General features: G+C 46.6%; 1 protein-coding gene across 1 annotated transcript in view; it reads right to left on the bottom strand.

Annotated features, from left to right (window-relative positions):
* LOC147729872 (uroplakin-3b-like) overlaps nucleotides 1–3,737 on the bottom strand; it is a 53,416-nt gene extending 49,679 nt beyond the window's left edge. The window contains exon 1 of the mRNA XM_086958515.1: nucleotides 3,585–3,737. Coding sequence (XP_086814641.1) covers nucleotides 3,585–3,732 — 148 coding nt within the window. The 5' untranslated portion in view covers nucleotides 3,733–3,737. The remainder of the gene's footprint in view (nucleotides 1–3,584) is intronic.
* Between the last annotated feature and the right edge of the window lie 11,074 nt (nucleotides 3,738–14,811).

Genomic DNA, 14,811 nt, shown 5'->3' with positions numbered 1-14,811 from the left:
ATGGGCTATGTATTATTCATGTAGATGCCTAGGAATTTTGTCATGTGCGTTCGATGAAAGCAAATTAAATACTGATGGAGAAAATAAAAGTTGTACCTGTCTATGAACCTTTAATTTGCAAATCTAAGACTTCAAACAGAAACAAAAGACATATAAAAAATAAAGACATACAGAACTGCGACTATTGTCATGTCAGAGATATGTTGTTTTTCTGTGTGGAGGAAGGATATGTTATGTCCTGAGGACACTAGGACCCTGAAAGACAGAACCCTCCCAGGTCGACAGCCAGGGAGCCGACCACCACTTCCTGCCCTTGACAGACCTCCAGCAGTTGGAAATCAGTGGGACTCGGACATTTTCCCACTTCTAGAGGACCAGGAGAAGCGGCTGAGGCTCGCCTCGGGGGTACGCAACCAAGGCAGGCAAAAAAGCTGTGGTCGCCCTCTTAGGTTTATTCTGCTCTGAAATGGGTTCAGCAGGTACTTATGGAAAAGTATCCGGCTTCGTGGAGCCCTGGGCAGCTACAGATTCAAGCCTTGTCCTACTGGTGGATTTTGAGAACCTAAACTGTGACTAAGTCCAAAGGTAAAACCTTGGACTGGGCCGAGTCGGCAATCATATCCCAGCAGCAAAGTGAACTGGGTGGGTTCAAACTCCAGCTGCGTCCCACTCTGAGCTTTTGGCTCCAAAAGCAAACGCTTCAGCTGAGCTCAATGATGGGGTATACAGCACAGGGGTGCCCTTACTGGCTTCAGCCGTCTATCCTGCCCCACTAGAGGACTGGATTCAAAACAGTCCATGAAGTCAGCAGAGCCTCTACGGGCTCTGCTATCAGTGACCCTGATCCAGCAGCGCATCCACCTTAGACTTCGGTGTCTCGGGATGGTTATCTGCCCCATTGAGGATGGGACAATTGTCATTAATTTTTCATGTCCTTGCCCATAATGCAAGGTCTGGCAGAAAAAGGAAGGGGAAATGTTAAGTAGCCCCCACATACAGGGATTTAAAAACACTCCATGAATTTTTAGGTCAATTCCTGTTTTCTCAGAGAAAACAAAATTTCTACTTTAGGAGTTTGTTTTCTCTGAATGAATGAGTTTGCAGAGAGAGGGCTTTAAACATGGAGCAACTCAGCAACTTCACTGCTTTGAAGGGTGTCACTGCTCCTGCGCTGCTCCCAGTACAGCAGACCGATCCACCTCAGGAAGGCTGGCACGGCCGGACTGGCCGTAGCGGGCATCGGGCATTTGCCCGGTGGGCCAAAGGGATGCAGGCCAGTGTGTGCCCCTGGGGGTGCTTTTTTCTGGGGGCTGGTTTTGCAGTAGGGCTGCAATCTCGGCCATCTATAAGAAAAGCAGGAGCGGTGCTTCTCGCTATTAACCCCCCCCCCCCCCCTCCCACCTCCCACACCCCCGGCCCCGCTCCCAGGGCCTGTCAAGCAGCACCCTGCCAGGGCTCATTGCTGTTCCCATCCGGCCCTGAAGGCTGTCCTCCCTCCCATAAGCTGTCGCAAAGGAAGTCCAATAGCTAAGGGCTAAAGAAGGCTCTGAGTCCCAAGGTATACACTTTGACCTGGTCACCTGCTTGCTGCATCCAACTTTCTCTCCATTGCTGTCAGCTGGAAAACATGTCTATGTCAGGGGATGGGACTTTAAATTGTTGCTTTACTTTTCCTAAGCACTTTTATTGCGTTGTTTTCTAGACTTAAAAATGATTGGTGCTGCTTGTACCCAACATATTTTTCTCTGGGGGGTTGCCTCCTGCTTGCATCATAGCTACCAGGAGTTCAGCAGATTTCCACTGAGATTTTTGTTGACACCTAACCAGTATGCGTTTATTAAGTTAGTAAGGTTCCCCTGGTCTAAATTATTAGCTCACTTTATGACTATGATATCACTAGAACTGGTATCACGTAATTTTAAGGCCACTAAATGACATTTGACACAAATCAGAGGAAATAAGTGTGGCTTGAGACCAAGAAGGATCATGAGAAATAAAGGGCCTTACATAAATGAGTGACGTGACATAAATAAGAGACTTGCAAGCACTCCAGCTAGACTTAAAGGTGCTAATGGAGGTGCTTACCAATTAGTACCTCTAGTTGCTGCTGCAAGGCATGCATTTAAATGTACAATTTGGTTTTCAGAGGATGGTGTCAATTCTCTTGCTGCTCAATGAGCTGGCCTTGCATACAGGCTCGATCTACATCTTCCCCAAAAGCATCATGAGTTTTTGTTTTTTTAAACTATCTTTATTGAGTTTAGTAGTACATGCCTCTGTCAGGTTCTGCCCAGCCATCCATCTAGCTGACCACTGTAGCTGAGTTACAAGATAGTAGTGCGCAAAAACTGGAGTCCCCAATCCATAGCTGTCTATGAGTACCTGTAATTTAGAAAGGGCCACTCTGCCCCCTCCAGTATCCCAAATCAAATCACCCAGCATTTCATCCAACATGTGGAACACCTTGGGAGGGATGGCGATGGCTAGGCTTGCGAAGTGGTGGAGTAATCTCGGAAGCATCACCATCTTAGATAATGCGACCCGGCCCTGAACAGTGAGAGGGAGCGACTTCCAAAAAGCAATTTTGGGCCCGAGAGTTGACATGGCTCTCATTAAGGTGCCTTCGTAGAGTCCGTGAGCAGAGTGGTATATATTATTGCCCAAATATCACAAGGTGCGTGGTCGCTCCCATTTAATCTGCTGTTTATCTACCATGATATGGTCAGCAGGGCATTCCCGATCTATAGGAAGCAGCCAGGTTTCCGAATAGTGAACCCCCAGGACGCGGCGTTCTTGAAGTCGTTCAGTTCCTGTGCTATGTCATTCATTCCATCTCAAACCATCTCGTACATCCAGAAAATAGATGAGAATAACATCAGCATACAAGTATACCATGCGTGTTTCACCTTCCGAAGGAATACCCCAGGCCCGCCTTGAGTGGCGCAGTCGCTGTGCCAGACTCCAAAGCAGCATGATGACTTTTAAAGTCTGTAAACTCTTTTTGTGTCTGCAAAAAGCTGTAACCTAATGCCTAAATTTGTATGGTTGTTAAGGAGTTGACAAGTTCAGACATCGTTTTTTATCCTCCATGTGCTGGCCCTTTGTTCTTTGTGCAGCATCTTTTGGAAAGCAGTGTACTCCTCACTCTGTCAGTGACCTGAGATGTCCCTTACAAACATATTCTGTTATAGAATACATGCTTTCCCTTTGACTATTTTATTTTGGTTTGACCAGTAAAGTATGTGTGTTTACTTTGACTGCATTCCCCTATACACATCAAGCATTTATGGCAATAGGGTAAAGAGATTGCTCTTATTTCTAACACTCTTCCATTGGAGGCAGCTGAGGTCAGAGAGCTGCACAGGGGAATGGAAAGCCTGCCTAGTGTGCATGATAGCCATTACTCAGACTGACCACACATCAGCCCCCCACCCCCCGGGTGAGAATGATTTGTGCAACGGTAGCAGGCGTGTGTGCAAAGAATCATGAGTAGAGGAGGTGGGCCATGATCAACAGGAAGGGAAGCAAGCAAATAAAACATGGCACATGTGGCTGAACATAAAAACTTCACTTGCCGCATTTACCTTTGTTGGTCGCAACCACCAACCACACCATATCTTCTGGATCGACATCTGGTTCAATAAAGATGCAATCAGGTGTCCCAAGGGCAAACGTGGTCCCAGTGATCTTCCCTTCCATGGTCTTTGTGGTAATTTGAGGTTTAAAATCCATCTGTGTCACTGGTAAATAAAATTAAAGAAATTCAAATCAGTAAAGGTGGGTGCATCAACCAGCCTTCACTGCCCCCACTCTATACTCAGCTCCCTGATTAGTGAAGATGCTAATGAACTGCCCTCAAGCAACTCTCAGAACAGCCGCATGTGAAGGTCTTAGTATTACCAGTCATTCATAAGGAATTAAAGATGGGTGATTGTCATACTTTTCTCTTTCTAGCTTTAGGATCCTGTTCGCTGCACTAGACCAATGACCCTAAAGGGACAAAGTAGGTCACGTTACTCACTTGCATGCAGAATGTCTCGCCTTTGGACCTAGATGATAGCTGCTTTCAAGCCATCCCTTGCGTTACTTGTTGGCGAAATCTTACCAGACCTAGATAGCTTACATGTCAAATTCAGCCAGCAACCAACCCCTAGATAGACTCCGCCAAGCTGACTTCATGTCCACTCCACCCACACCCAACAAGAGCCATTTGAGAGCTTCATAGCTGCTTTCCAAGAAATCTGGGGGAACACTGCAGGTCTACTGAAGGATGAGTGTCTGTCTATTCTTTGCACAGTTCTACATGTTCTGCATCACCTACACATCTAAACACAGCACCAAGCCAGAAGCATTAAGAAAGGACCACCCTCTGGCCTCACACATGACACCAACACTTTCCCCGTAGGACAGACACACATAATAACCCTGCCTGGCACATCATGCAAGGAAATCAAAGTACTTGAAGTCCACACCCGTTGCTGTAATGAGACCTAGAAACACTTTTCACAATACAAAACAATTGTATTTCCCGTAGAAACAAGATCCACCTGTCAGCACTTGGGAACTCTTTCCAGATATCCAATTAGGGACCCTTCCCAAGTTAGCAATTCCAAAAATAACTTAAGAAAACAGTACCTACCTACCTTGCCTACTACCTACTGTACTACAAAGATATTACTATCTGAATGGCCTAAAATTTGATGACCTTTATTTGTATATTCATTGTTATCCTACGCACCTCGGTGGCAAGTGTATTGACACACAATAGAAAGAATATACATAAATATATTTCATATGTTTTCCACATTTCCTTCCAGAAACCCTACTGTCAACTGCCGGTGCTTGTGTACAATTCCAACAGCGACTCCATTAAATGCCTACATATGTTTGCATTTACTTTTAATAGAATGCACAACTTTGAAAGCTTCATGTAGGAATGCCGCATACTGGGGGATCAGTAATAGCACCCGCGCTCTTTTTGTTGGTTTCCATGTTATCCTGTGTTTTTTCTTTGTTCATGGGTGTACAAGCTTTTAGAGATGAGGGGCACCCAAAGTGAGACCACATTCCAAAGGGGAAGTACCCTCTTCACTGGGCTATGGAGTAATAGTTTCAAAGACAATTAGAGTCACATGAATTTTAACTGCAGCATGGGAGAAGAACAAATACTCCCTACTAATAGTCGACTAACAACCACTATAGGACATCTATAGTACAGAACTGATGTTGCTGAATGCCGAGCTCAGCTAAATAAGATATGTCTGGTTGGCCTATCAGAATCAGTAGAAGGACAAAGAGCTGAAACATTAATTGAAGGCAAATTGGTCAATAACATCTACGGAGGTGCTTAGTTAAAGTTCTTTGCTGTGGAAAGGGCACACAGGCTTCTGGGATGCCCACCTGCTCCTGGAACACCCCTAGACCCATGGTGGCATTTCTTCCTGACATCTGTAATAAATGCAGTTACTTGCAAACAGCCCAAGAACATGGTCACTAGGTAATAAAGTCAAATCATATCAATAACAGAGTGACCATTTGTAGAGGTTAAGCACATGTTGCTTTCAAATGAGATTCAGTATGCCCTTCTTTACCCAGCCAGGATGCGTTCAAAGTAGATGGTAAATCGCATTTTTTCACAATGCACAATGAAGCTTGGACATAACTGGAAACTGTTTGCATTGCAATGGGGGACTCCTGAAGAAGGGCGAAGGCTGGACAGAAACTGGAACAACATCAGAAGGTGCAAAAAAGTGGCATCAGGTAAAGAAACTGAAGAGCAGGTAGCAAAGGAAAAAGCACACCTGGTGATGGATGTCATCAGACTTAGGGCCCGATTACGAGTTGGCAGTCCTGGAGAAGGCCGCCACCCCCACCCTGCTCTAGGACCACCAAACAGGGCCGCCAGTCGCCTGCCATATTATAAGTTTTTTAGTAGTCGTGCAGGCGCTCCTTTGGCGTTCCCACGGAGGTGCCTTTCAAAAAGGCAGCTCAATGGGAACGTCAAAACCCGTTTCTGAATGGCAAGGACTGTCAAGTCCATGCCATACATGAAAGGGGGGGCATGCAGGGGGGGTTCACCATGTTCCCCCTGCATGCATCCTATGAGACTGATGCAACAGGAGGTTTCAGATATCAGATTCAATAGCCCTTTAACCCTCTAAATTCTGAATGCAAAATATTTGGAAGAGAGATTGCAAACAGATTGCTACTGCTGTTCCCTGAAATGATCCGTCAGGATCAGAGTACATTTATTCCAGCTCTTAATATGCATTTTCATTTTAGACGCCTTTTCTTTGTTCTTGATGGGGTCCATAACAACGTTGTGTCATTTGATATCCTGCTATGTCGGTACCTATTTGAGGTGCTTAGGGGGATGGCGATGGGTGAGGGCTCTTTAAATTGGATTTACTGCTCTATAACCAACCACTGACCAGTCTGCAGACAGCACTGATATTCTCAGAACAATGGTAGGTACAGACGAGAACAAAGCGAGAGTGTCCCCTTTCACTAATATCTTTTCCTTGGGCACTTGCACCACTAGTATGCAAATTAGGTGAAAGAACACATGCATGGGGTATATGGCTCCAAAGGGTGGCCATAACTCACATAATTTGCTGTCACATTATTACTTGAAATTACAGCAAAATGATGTGAGAAGCATCATCATTAGAATTGTGCTAAAGGCCGTAATTGCATTATTTTTGATAATTTTGCGTCGAAAAAGTCAAGCGAAATTAAAGAAATTACTCCGCGTAGTTAAAATTTTACCCATGCCTAATTCCAGTGGCATATGATATCAATGATATCACTCTATCAAGATAATACTATGGCACGCAATGTTGAAATAATGTTGCTCATCTATGCAATCCTATTTAATTAGATTCTGTAGTAATCTAGACTAGGAAAAAAATCAATAAAGAGCAATTGGGAAAAACAATAATGTACTTTCGGATCTCCCTTAGGTTTAGTCTGATTATTTAACTTTTCCTTTTGAATTCTCTGCATACTCAGACAAATCTTGGTTGTGGCCTAAGCCCCAGCTGCTCTACAGGAGACTCTTGTCTAAAATTATGAATGACAAACTATCACACATCCTTAGATGATCCCCTTTCTCTATTACTCCCTGTATCTCTTCCTCCACTGAGTCTTTCAATTCTTGGATTGCAGGTGCACTCGATACAATGGCGCTTTTCTTAAAAACATTGTTTCACACTGATTGACACCATGAGCTCTATGGCAATCTGAGGAGCTCAACATTGCCAAATGCCACTACAGATCTCTGAAATGTTAATGACGCTGCTCATGCAATTCCAATGAAAACATTTCTTATAGCATGCTGAATAAAAATATCACTGTAGGATTAGGGCAGCACGTCCATCTTATTACCCTAGAAAAATGTGAAGCCTTATGCTAATTTTTCTGTGACATATTCACTATTGTAAAAGGCTTCCTTTTGTCCCCTGGACTGCTGTATCTCTACCACTCCTTCACTGAAGTTTTATCAGGAGCTCTCCACTTTCTTTCCCCCCAAAAAAATCCACTTTACAAGCCAGCTTTCCTTCCCAACTTCCCAACAATTTTGTGCTTGCCACCCTTGATATGATCAATATTATTAATAATACCTTATTTAGTTAGTTTTCACACTTTTTCTAATTAACAGATTCTTTCTCTTCTTACATCAACCAAGTCAGGACCCCCTTTGGACCCTTGCTGCCCTAGTAAGGCAGCTCTAGCTTCCGAGGACATTGATCCTTCTCCTACAGATCTTTGTAATCTCTCCATAACCTCAGCTTTTTTTCTGGATGGCTGGAAGCAAGTTTAAGTGGCCCCTCTTCTAAGCAATATCTCTGCTGACCCTAAAACATTAAGTAACTATCACATTATGTCCTGTTTGTCTTTCCCAGCCAAGATCTTGAAAGAGTCATTAATAGGCAACTCATTTATTCTATAAAGGATAAATGTCTGCTTGACCATTCACAGTCAGACTTCGAGCCATCACGTAGTACAGAAACTCCCATCGTCTTGGTGATAGGCAATCTCAGAATTCTTCTTGATCAAGAACATCCACCCACCTTATATTATTAAAAATCTCCATTGATATTCATTCACATCGTTTCTCATTTAACCTTGATCAACTCTATTTTCATACTGAACTTCTGCAAATAAGCACTCAAATTGATAAGCTCCTTCCTTTCTCATAGATCTCAAGCCATCTTTCTCCAACTCTACAGATCCGCCGAGTCCCCTTTGAACTGTGGGGTACTCCAAGGGTCCTATCTAGCCCAATTTTATTCAATGAATACTTACTAAATGTATATAGTCCTTTGATATGGATACTATATCATAAGAAGAATGCACCCAGATCATAATTTCTATCACAAACGACCAAGCTCAGGTACAGTCTAAGTTCCACTCCTGTGTGAATTCACTTATTGCCTGGATGCAAAATAATTGCCTTAAACTCAACAGGCTCAAGATGAAAGTTCCCCTGTTTGGACACCAGCACCCAGTCTGCTTTTCTCATGTTAACCAACAGAATTAGGTAATACCTCCACCCTGGTTTCCACTGCCAAACACATTGGTATCTTTTTTGATCATCATCATTATGATACAGATCCACCATGTTGCCAAGACCTGCTTTACTCTGGAATGCTCAAGAAGATTCTTCTACTATTGACCCACAAAATGGGGGTTCACCTTGTTCCTTTATTACGAAACCTCTATCTGTGATTTTCATATTAAATGCTGAAAAATTACTGAATGGATTTACACCAACCCAACAAAGCCACAATCATTGAGCAGTTCTACCTGCTTGCCAAATTTAGTGTAATTCCATTCAGCTGATTTTTCTGTATTGATGAGCAAAGAAGTTGGAAGTTAAAATTATGAATTCCACTTATGGGACCTCTTTTCTTCTTTTGTGCAGATTTTGCTTATCTTGGTAGTTTAAATGGTTACAAGCTAGGTAAATACAGAATGTCATAAGAAAACCTAGAAATTCACCTTAAAAACTAAAGCTAAAGGTTTTGTTTGAGCAATCCCAAATCCCAAATATAGCCCTGAAATGTACTATGGTATCCAACTCACAGTGTATGCCATAACTCAAGCTCCCTACCATGCTCAATTCAACATTTTCTCTGTGAATTTCTACGATTTTTAAATTCTATTTCCTATCTATAATGTCCCCGTAACCTTTGTTGTTTTCTTTGTTTTCTTTTTTTTTTTTAAAAACCTTTATTTCGACAAAGCAATACAAATACAGACCTACAACCACAGGGGTCGGTCAGTAACAGCGAATAGCAAAATCAAAAATAGTACACAGCTCATCAGCCGACAACCCAGGGGTTCGGCAGCGATAAAATATGCCCATACGATGTCCTTGTGAGGAGAGGAGGATTAATGAAAGGTTTCACATTTTTATTTTTTTTAAAACAAACATAACATAATTCCGAGGTGACGTTTAAAGTGTATGTGACTGTCTCAGATAGCAGGGGGAGCGACCCAGTTAAAGGCAGATGTAAAAAGGATATGGAAACACAAGGAGGGAATGAAGGGGTCAGGAGCGGACAAACAGGTAAAGTACAACAGGATATAGACGCATGGACTGCTCGGTGATGGGGACAGAGGAATATCAGTGGTTTCTACAAAGGGGGGGGTACAAATCTCTCCACGGTATGAGTTCCATTGACCCCATATCCTCCCCCATTTCTTAGGTCGTCCACGGGCGAAGGTGAAGTAGTGTGGCTCACTGGTTAGAGGCGGCAGACCCGAGAGCAGAGGACGGCCCGGGACCAGGGTTCGATTCCCGGCGCGGCAGGTTTCTGGACCAGGGTCAGCGGACTCGATAATTCTCTCGCCTCGGTGCCCACTCTGATCAGCGATCACACTCGGCAACTCTGGGCATTAGCTTGCCTCATCTTCAATAACGGCCCCACCAGACCGCCGGGGATGCCTGGTCTCACCCTGGAGATACCCATTAAGGGACCATCTCTCAGGGAAGCCAGGAAGGGGTTCGCAGCGGTCGAAGCGCCTTGGGACCCTCCGGGTAAGTAGTGCGCTATATAAATGCCTATACATACATACATATACATACATACATACATACACACAGTTTTCTCCCTGAACATACACCAATCCATGTTATCCTCCCAAGTTGAAACCAGGGTTGCCCGCTGAGACCCCCACAGCTGGGCTATGTATCTTTTCGCAATCATGTTGCCAAGGGTGGCCCATTGAGTCTGCGCTAGGCTATAGTCATTCAGCTCCCACACGTTCAACAGACACCTCCTGGCCTCAGGCAATAACGAAACACCCGTGACTTCTTCCATAACCTCATGCACTCGTTTCCAATACGCCACCACATCAGGACATTCCCACAAGATATGAAGAAAAGTAGCAAGCATACCACAGCCACGCCTACACAACCCATCCGGAGAGTAACCCATGCGCATCAGGCGTGGACCCGTGACATACACACGGTGTAAAATCTTCAATTGCACCAGCCGGAGACGCGCCGGAATCGCGACTTCCTTAGGGGAGGATATCGCGGCCTGCCAATCTTCGTCATCTAGCTCCAACCCATCACCAGTCCAGGCCCCAGGAAGCTGCACAAGAAGATCCGAGCGGTCATTGATTAGCTTTTTATAAATGAGGGAGATGGTACTATCTGGGACATACCCGTCAAGCACCCTGTCCTCCAAGGGAGAGGATTCTGGGATAACGGTACCGGTCGGGAAGACGGATCCGAGTGCGTGACGAATCTGAAGATACCGGAAGTGCTCTCTATCGCCCAGTTTATATTCTTGTTGAAGTTCCACGAAGGATTTGATCCTATCCTTGACCCAGAGGTCTCCTACACTACTAATCCCAATAAGATCCCATTTGCCAAACCCCTTTGTCTGCCAAAGACAGCCTAGTCTCTCAGCCGCATAAAGCGGAGTGGCTCTGGTCAGCCTATCTGTCCATCCCGTGGCAGCAGTCGCAGCGCCCCACACTCGTATCGCAACCCTAGTGGGACCGGTGAGATTTTTCCCCCCCGCCGACCTAGAATACAGCGCCCTATTGTAGTCTCCTCCCGGCAGCTGCAATCTATCCATCTCGAATGCCGGGTTAGGGACCGGACCATACATTGCGTGGTTGATAGCACTCAGTTGTGACGCCCAATAGTACCGTTTTATATCGGGAAACGCTATACCACCATCATACCAGGGCAAGGTCAATTTCGCCAACGCAATGCGAGGTCAACCGCCACATACCAGCTTCCTCTGGAGGCCCTCGATCTCCCGGAAGTAACTAGCAGGCACCAGGTCAAGCGTGTTTTGGAGGGCATACAGAAAGTGAGGGAGGGACATCATTTTAAACAAGGCCGCTCTCCCAACCGGGGACAACGGCAATCCGCACCAGGCTGCAACGTCGGACCGAAGCCGGTGGAGTGGCGGGAGCAGATTCCTCTCATAACGTACGGCTGAGTCCAAGGAGATATAAATCCCTAAGTATTTAAATCCGTCACGCGATACCGGTATCGGACAGACACGGGGCAACAGTGGCATTTCCACAGTGAGCGGGTAAATGCAGGACTTAGACCAATTGATGGCCAAACCCGAGTTCCTTCCAAAGGAGCGCAGTACGTCAAACAACACTCCTAGGGACTTACGAGGGGAAGTAAGGTATAACAGAATATCATCGGCGTACAACGATATACGGTCCTCGAAGTCAGAGGACCATCTAATGCCCTTAAGCGACGGTTCCCACCTAAGCCACGCGGCCAGGGGCTCAAGAGCAAGCGCGAAAAGGAGCGGTGATAACGGACAGCCCTGTCGCGTGCCTCTGCCTAGGATGAAAGGCTCCGAAGCCCTACCATTTACAACCACTTGGGCCATTGGTTGTTCATAGAGGAGTCTGACCCATCCAATAAAATGAGGACCAAAACCGAATTTAGCGAGGTTCCACGAAGGATTTGATCATATCCTTGACCCAGAGGTCTCCTACACTACTAATCCCAATAAGATCCCATTTGTCAAACCCCTTTGTCTGCCAAAGACAGCCTAGTCTCTCAGCCGCATAAAGCGGAGTGGCTCTGGTCAGCCTATCTGTCCATCCCGTGGCAGCAGTCGCAGCGCCCCACACTCGTATCGCAACCCTAGTGGGACCGGTGAGATTTTTACCCCCCGCCGACCTAGAATACAGCGCCCTATTGTAGTCTCCTCCCGGCAGCTGCAATCTATCCATCTCGAATGCCGGGTTAGGGACCGGACCATACATTGCGTGGTTGATAGCACTCAGTTGTGACGCCCAATAGTACCGTTTTATATCGGGAAACGCTATACCACCATCATACCAGGGCAAGGTCAATTTCGCCAACGCAATGCGAGGTCGCCCGCCACATACCAGCTTCCTCTGGAGGCCCTCGATCTCCCGGAAGTAACTAGCAGGCACCAGGTCAAGCGTGTTTTGGAGGGCATACAGAAAGTGAGGGAGGGACATCATTTTAAACAAGGCCGCTCTCCCAACCGGGGACAGCGGCAATCCGCACCAGGCTGCAACGTCGGACCGAAGCCGGTGGAGTGGCGGGAGCAGATTCCTCTCATAACGTACGGCTGAGTCCAAGGAGATATAAATCCCTAAGTATTTAAATCCGTCACGCGATACCGGTATCGGACAGACACGGGGCAACAGTGGCATTTCTGCAGTGAGCGGGTAAATGCAGGACTTAGACCAATTGATGGCCAAACCCGAGTTCCTTCCAAAGGAGCGCAGTACGTCAAACAACACTCCTAGGGACTTACGAGGGGAAGTAAGGTATAACAGAATATCATCGGCGTACAACGATATACGGTCCTCGAAGTCAGAGGACCATCTAATGCCCTTAAGCGATGGTTCCCACCTAAGCCACGCGGCCAGGGGCTCAAGAGCAAGCGCGAAAAGGAGCGGTGATAACGGACAGCCCTGTCGCGTGCCTCTGGTTGTTCATAGAGGAGTCTGACCCATCCAATAAAATGAGGACCAAAACCGAATTTAGCGAGGGCCGCCCACAAATACGGCCATTCAATCGTGTCGAAGGCCATCGAGGCGTCCAACGAAACCAAAATGGCCGACTCACAAAGTGACCCCGCCCTAGCCAGCACACCATTAAGGCGGCGTAAATTGAGAGCCGTATTCCGGTGAGGAATGAACCCGGACTGATCGGGGTGTATCAAATCACCGATAACCGTAATCAAACGATTCGACAAAAGTTTCGCCAAAATTTTGGGCTCGACGTTCAGGAGCGAGATCGGCCTGTATGAAGAGCATTGATCACGAGGCTTCCCATCTTTGTGAATAGCTACAATGGAAGCCAATCTCTGATCCCGGGGAAGAATCCCAAGATCTTGCGATTCCAAAAACATTTGGCGAAGGTGTGGCGCCATTTTGTCTGGACACAATTTGTACAGCTCTATCGGGAGACCATTCGGGCCAGAGGCCTTCCCTGAACGAAGGGAGCGGATAGCAAGCGCTATTTCATCAGTAGAAAAATCCACCTCCATAAGCTCTCTATCAGACTCCGAAAGGCTAGGCAGCGCGATATCCCTAAGTAGCAAATGTGAATCCTCCTCCGGCCTGTCCGAGACCGGCGCGTAGACCTTCTGAAAGTGCTGAGCAAACACCGCAACTATCCCATCCGGGTCCACAACCCGCTCGCAGTCCTCACTTACCACAACAGGCACCACACGATTCAACCTTTCTCTCTTATCCAGCCACGCAATCAACTTCCCGGCCTTGTCACCAACATCGTACAAACGCCCCTGTTGCTCACGGCTCATCATCCTCGCCGCATCCGTCACCAGCGCCTTGTAATCGGCCTGTTTAAGGGCCAAAACATGCAAACCCTCGGGTGTGACCCCAGATTCCAACTCTTCTTCCAGAGACGTGATTTCAGTCTCCAGTCCCACCACTTCCTCATTCTTGCTTTTCCTTGCGCTAGCGATCAGGGAAAGGGCTCGACCCCGAACAACTGTCTTAAAGGCCTCCCACAGGGAAACCGAAGAGAACACAGACCCAGCATTCTCCACAAAATAATGGTCTACACACTTAACCACTTCAGCCCTGGTTTTCGGATTGCGTAGGTGCCCGGGGTTGATTGGTGCAACCCGGCCCCCGGCTTCCAATTGCACATCAATCGTAAGCCAGAGAGGAGAGTGATCCGAAATTCCCCGAGCAAGATGACGAATTTCCCTCACAGAGACCATTTGCACCGCTGGCACCAGGATATAATCGAGCCTAGAGAAACTCCCATGTGCTCCCGAATAGAAAGTATATTGTGCCTGCCCAGGGTGTAGGTGCCTCCAGCAATCCACTAAACCCAACGCATTCAGGAAGTTGCTCATCCATAACTGCGACCTCAAAAGAGTCCGGGGGGGGTGACGATCTTCGCTACCACAAACAACCGAGTTAAAATCCCCACCAACCACCAACATACCCAGAGGGAAATTCAGCACCACTCTACCCAGATCAGAAAATGGGAGGGACTGTAAACCCGGCGGGACATACACAGAAAGAATAGAGATCGTCTTCCCCTCCCAGCGACCCGTAATGGCCGTGTACCGGCCTCTTTCATCTAACACAGTGTCATCTATCTGCAAGGGGAGGGAACTCCTAACCAAGACACCCGCCCCCCTCGACCCAGTAGTGAATCCTGAATGTGCCACCAGACGGTATCCCCTTCTATTCAGTGCCTGGCAAGCATTTCCTATCAGATGCGTCTCCTGCAGTAATACTATATCAGGTGAAAGACGTTTCAGATACTGTAAATCAATCCCCCGCTTGATCCTATCA

Source organism: Lissotriton vulgaris, chromosome 2_1 (genome assembly GCF_964263255.1).
Source record: "Lissotriton vulgaris chromosome 2_1, aLisVul1.2, whole genome shotgun sequence".
Lineage (NCBI taxonomy): Eukaryota > Metazoa > Chordata > Amphibia > Caudata > Salamandridae > Lissotriton > Lissotriton vulgaris.
The sequence above is the reverse complement of the archived record's forward strand: the minus strand, read 5'-3'. Positions and strand labels throughout refer to the sequence as shown.